Genomic DNA, 5,751 nt, shown 5'->3' on the forward strand with positions numbered 1-5,751 from the left:
TACTCTGTAATTAAGTTCTATGCGTACTTTAGAAATATAGTATGATTTATCTGGAATTTTATCGAATTTGACTGGACCCGTATACAACAGGCTGCCCCGCCGCCGCCACCAACGATGAGGAGAGCGGCGGGCGACAACCACCGTATCGTTCCGCGTCGCTCCGGCAACGCTCGGTCACCCTATATGTACGTTACAGGAACTAATATATATTACAATTTTATTCCACTACAGTGACGCTGTGGCACACTGTCACTAACGACGTCGGGGAGGGCGGCTGCGCTCCGATTGCCTGATTAGGCAGGACCGGCAAGCGCCGACGACGCCCGACCACATAGGCGGCGGCTTCAAGCAAGACTCTATATTATAGTACTAATACATAGTATACTAGTTGTAATAAGACAGCCGCGAGCCCCGGTACGACCGCTGGTGTCACTCAGCGAGCAATTCTGAGCCTTGTTAGGCTTGACCGGAGGTCAGATGAGCCAGCCTAATTAGGCCTGGGACCTGGGCTGTCTAGGTGGTCATTCTACAGCTGCCAGCCGTTCTGGCAGCGACATACCCCACTGCACCGCCGGAGGTAAGCAGATCATTGAAGGTCATAAGCTGATGCTGAATATACACGGGTCTACTACCCTAGGGGACACTGACATGCGGTAGTCCAGCGCTTACAGGACTGGTAAGCACCACGTTTGCGCATTGACAACGCCATCATTATCACTTTGTCTTGAAGGGGAAAACAAACTCACTGCGATTGTCAGGATTGCTCACGAGGAGCTTGCAAATAGGGTGGCGCGTGGATAGCAGTATTGCGTATTGGTAGCAACGTTGTAATAGTGTTGTCTATAACGGCGGCGGTCGTAGGGCACTGGCACACACTAGCCTTTGGGCACAGTGTATGTAACATAGACCGCTGTGGGTGCTGTAGACAAGCACACGGTCACTTGGCGCGTAGCGAATCTACAAAGTTGTATGGTACGAGGAACACCATACAGTCATGCATTGATGATATCTTGAATGTACCCGCCGACCTTTCTATGGTAGGGACCAATGCAGCAACGCAGAGTAGTCAATTGCTATGGTTTAGTTTGTGAGTGTGCTGTATATTGATCGTGCTAATGCATGTTGAACAACCAGACCTGTACCGCATCACTGACTCAGTGACTGAAGTATAAGTACATCTAGACTAACTACATAGCAGAGTGCCAGGGCTGGATTGTACAAGCCTGCAGTCCGTCTTCGTTAGCATGTCATGTACACCATGTGCCGCTGGACGCGACCTGCCGTGGTGACTCCCCTCGCAAGTAGAGTCCGCGCGTCATCGTCGGGTGCTCGCACATCGCCTCAGCTGCGCGCCGCCCTTGACAACACCGCACGGACTCTGGTATGACACGGCTAAGACTGCGTCGTGCGCAAGACCTCGTCTCGGTGGAGTGTCGGGGGACGGTCCGTCGTGGCGGCGCTGCTCTTACCCGGCGCGAGACGCGGCACCTCGGGAGCCACAGCGAACAGATTGCATTCGCTGACGTGTTGACTCCCCGCCGGGGTCGGAACCGCGTCGTACGTCTGAACTGCGAGTGCCGAGCAACAGTCCCCAGCGCGCGATAATGGTGAGCGGGACACAGCTTGCTACGCGCTGACTCCCCGCGATCGTCCAAACCGCGCTATGCGGAGACCTCGGGTAGAGCGGAGACTTCCCGCCGCCAGGTCCGCCACCGCTCACGCGCGCTTGTGGAGAAGGCAGCGCGTTAACACCCGTAGCGGATCGAGTCCACGTCCTAGAGGCCCGGAGATGCCAAGGATCGCGAGTAGCAAGAGTGCACGCCGTTCCTGTCGGAGGTGACGCGTAGTGAGAGAAGTGTCAGTCAGATTAGTCAAAGTTACATACCTGGTGTCCCGTACCTATTCGCAAATGTCTATATACTCGTATGACCATCCCTACGTCCGCCCGTCCCGCGATCTTCAAATCCCCAACTGTGCAGGATACATTCAATCACAACGCAGAACAGCAGTCACGAACACCTACCTATTTACCATCTTTCCCTCGCAATCCCAACTCATCTACCACCCCCGCCCAACCGCTCGCCCCCCCGCCACACAATCCCCCACGCTAACACCCCCCACACCCGCACCGACAACCTCCACCCGTCCGCCCCACGGCTCCTTCCCAAGCACCTCTCTCAGTTCCTTCATCCTAGCCAAGTGCCCGACGGTGGGCGTGGGTATGCACTCGGTTTGGGCGTGCGTGCGGACGAGGAGCGGCTGGGGCAGGGGAGAGGGGGAGGGGGAGAGGTGGGTGGTGAGGGTGCGGAGGAGGGATTGGCTGGAGGGCGAGTGGGAAGGAGAGGAAGAGCGGGAGGGCGCGCGGAGCATCATGGTAACTTTCGTGAACCGCTCCCCGGTGTCGTCCCCGAGCACGCGGTCCTGCGCGCCGCCGACGCACGAGTCAAACACCGTGCCGAGCACCCTCCCTTCCCCTCCCCCCTTCCCCTCTTCCTCCCCCGACGAGCGCGGGACGAGGTACCCGAACCCGTCCGGGTGCACGCGCTGCGGGAACACGAGGTTGACGACGGTCACGGACGCGGAGGGGTTCGCGGTGAGGTGCGGGAGGCGGAGGGACGGGTCGTCCGGGAGGAGGGCGGCGAGCGCGGGGAGCGGGAGCGCGGAGACGAGGTGGGAGGGGTGGAGGGTATGCGTGGGGGTCGTTATCTGGGTGAGATGTAGGTTCGGTGAATCAGAGGGAGAGGAGGGGGGGTGCGTACCGTTATGGATTTAGATATTGGGTCGAGCGAGAGCGCGGTAGCCCGCTCGCCGCTCACGAGTCTCACATTCTCCCTTTGCCTCAGCGCGCCCAGGAGCGCGTGCACGAGCGTCTCCATGCCCTCTATGAACGTGTACACCGACACGCCCTTCATCGTTTCCTCCACTTCTCCTGTTTCATAGGTTTCCTGTTCGCCCTCGCCCTGTTTCCGGCGCAGCATCCCGAGCACAACGCTCCCCCGCCCTTGCGTCTCCGCATCCCAGAGCGCAGGGAAGGCCGCGCGCACACTCAACACGCGCGAGTCGGCCGCGTAGATCCCGTGCACGAGCGCGCTGCCCATCACCCTCGCCAGCTCCCTCCCAAACCGCCTGCTCAAAAACGCATCGACGCTCTCGTCCTCCACGCCATCTGGTCGGTTGGAAGCGCGGAAAGGCTCGCGGAGGAGGGCAGAGAGGAGGAGCGGGGCGAGCGGGGAGGAGAGGAGGGAGAAGGAGGACGAGGGGAGGGGGACGAGGCCCGGGCGCGGGGGGAGGTGGAGGAAGCGCGTGCGGGCGGCGGGGGCGGCGAGCGGGACGGTGAGGAGGGCGGGGGTCAGGTTCAGGAGGTGGATCTGGGCTTTGAGGGGTCAATACGCGTTCTAGTAGTGGATGCAGGGTATATGCGCGTCGAAACCACGCACCAATTCCAAAACAGCCATACTCCGCGGCCGCAACGTCCGTGGGCCCGCTTCCAATACCATACTCTCTCTGCGTCGTTGCCCGTCGGCGACCTCGACGCGCTCGCTGCGGACCCAGCCGCCGAAACGGTGTTCCTTCTCGAGGAGGGTGATGGGCGTGGAGGGGAAGCGGCGCGCGAGGTGGAAGGCGGCGGAGAGCCCCGTGAGCCCGCCGCCGAGGATGGCGATGTGCGTGGGTGGCATGGGCACGATGTTGAAGGTGGAGGGAAGGGAATTCGGCAAAGGGATTCTGGTGGGATTTAGAGGAGAGGAACAGTCGTATCGGAAAAGTATTACGTAAATAGGATATTGTAATGATTACCTTCAACACCGTGGGAGTTGTATCATTTACTCTGGGAAACCTAGTACTCGGACACCCTGTGGTATACTCCTCCTACTGCTTGCTAGGACTATCATACCACCGTCATTCCACTTGCAGTACGTCGGCATACATATAAGCTACGATATGAGGGTATTTAGGATATTTTATGTAGGATGTAGCCAGCCGCACAAATATGTTTTGGGTCAGTCCAAGCAATGTGGCTGAAGACCGCCTAGTCGGACAGTATCCATAAGTACAACATCAGGAGTACTGCTTGGCCTGGAAGTTGGCACAGAGTCTCCTGAGCATGGCACATGATAGTAAAGCAGCTTTAGTGGCCAAATGATGCCTCAATCTCTCTCCACAGACTGCTTCCCAATCTCAAGATCCAAGGCTGAATCACTCACCTTCAGTTGAAACAGTCTGCCCATCTTGAAGAGCAAGCTCCAATCACGGGGAACCACACCCATACATCATCATTTGGTCCAAAGTACTGATACATACACTTGTGTCCACCCAGCACCCCTCCCACAACAAGTGGTCCCATTTGGGTTTTCCCCCCTTCATTTCTACCATAGTTCCCCCTCATCGAGCTCCAAGACACCATCCAGCGACCGTAAAATTTGAGGGAAAATGTCATGTATACCACCAGACATATGTTAACAGCTGTACTGCGTAGATTGGGTGTCAAAGGTCCAGATGAGCATGGGAGATGCCAGAGAGTCGAGGAGGTCAAAACGAAATGCAATCCTCCCAACAAAGCTGAGGACGCGCATTACCTAACCACCTGGCCTTCCCACAATAGCAGTATAATAAGAGTGGACGGTTGATCGTACCGTCCAGTATTATGAGACTCAAAAGCCTTTCAGGTCGACTCCACCGGAAGCGTTGGTCTCAATGTCGGGACTCCAGCACCTCCATGCGGACTCTGGTGAATGCAGTACATCTCATTCCAGCGGACTCCAGCCGGAGCCGGAGACTCCAGCACAACTGACTCCAGCCAGCTCCGGCGGGAGCTCTCACCTCCAGCACGACTGACTCCAGCTAGCTCCGGCGGGAGCTCTCGACTCCAGCGCCACGAACTCCAGCGAATTCCGGCTGGATTGTCATCCGCATTTCAGACTTAGCAGGACTTGTGGCCGTCGTAAGTATTATGCAGCCGGTGGTTGATAAAGCATCCGATATTATAGTAAACTACGTACAATTACAAAAAAGTAACCCTCCTCTGTATATAGTAGCAGAAGCCATTATAGACGGTGTTAGAAGACCATTACGTATGTCATTATTTGAAGAAAGAACAAGAATACTTGATGAGCAGACATTCCACATTCAAAGTAACCGCGTAGATGTCCTTAAGCAAACGATAAATGCACCCCTGTGCACGGGTCTACATCTCCTTCCTGACCCGTGGCAGCAGTCGGAAGCCCTCCCTCATCAACATCGATGAAGGGGCCGGGCGAGAAACAAATGAAAGCGGCGGGATCAAAGTTGAAGTTCATTGATGAATTGGGTGACATACCGTTGAACTCGAAGGCAAACGATGCCATGTCAGATGTCCCAACAGCGGCTGTTGCAAAATCAAATGCATCGGAGGATGCAGGTATCGACGACAAGTCGGCGCTTGGAAGAGGAGATGGGATCACCGAGACCAAGGCGTCAGAATTGTTCATGTTATTAATGGTGTTCGGGTAGAATAGGTCCGTCGGCGGCAGAGACAGCATCTTCGCGTTCGAGAGAAGTGGGGTGTTGATACCAGATGGGATGTTGAACGACGCGGAAGAGCCGAGCACAGTGGTGGCCACTGCACAGTCTGACGGAACAGCGTCCGATGCGAATGACATGGGTATGGGGTCAGATGGGGTGGAAGGGCTGGGAGGGACATTCTCGTCGCTCGCGCTGCTAGAGCGCTGGTGAATAGCGACAGCAGAAGTCGCTCTGCCGCTTCGTTCGAGGGGG

At 56.7% G+C, this 5,751-nt stretch overlaps 2 protein-coding genes across 2 annotated transcripts; both read right to left on the minus strand.

Moving 5' to 3' along the window:
* Positions 1–1,392: 1,392 nt before the first annotated feature.
* GLOTRDRAFT_141638 (Protoporphyrinogen oxidase) lies at positions 1,393–3,677 on the minus strand (the record flags this gene model as incomplete). Its single annotated transcript, XM_007873317.1, has 6 exons — positions 1,393–1,568; positions 1,639–1,827; positions 1,886–1,971; positions 2,130–2,706; positions 2,760–3,368; positions 3,438–3,677. 5 exons carry the CDS (start codon positions 3,675–3,677, stop codon positions 1,717–1,719), a joined length of 1,623 nt encoding a protein of 540 aa, XP_007871508.1. The 3' UTR covers positions 1,393–1,568; positions 1,639–1,716.
* Positions 3,678–5,147: 1,470 nt separating this feature from the next.
* GLOTRDRAFT_134324 (uncharacterized protein) lies at positions 5,148–5,636 on the minus strand (the record flags this gene model as incomplete). Its single annotated transcript, XM_007873318.1, has 1 exon — positions 5,148–5,636. The coding sequence occupies one exon, from the start codon at positions 5,634–5,636 to the stop codon at positions 5,148–5,150; it is 489 nt and encodes a 162-aa protein (XP_007871509.1).
* Between the last annotated feature and the right edge of the window lie 115 nt (positions 5,637–5,751).

Source organism: Gloeophyllum trabeum (assembly GCF_000344685.1).
Source record: "Gloeophyllum trabeum ATCC 11539 unplaced genomic scaffold GLOTRscaffold_00098, whole genome shotgun sequence".
NCBI lineage: Eukaryota > Fungi > Basidiomycota > Agaricomycetes > Gloeophyllales > Gloeophyllaceae > Gloeophyllum > Gloeophyllum trabeum.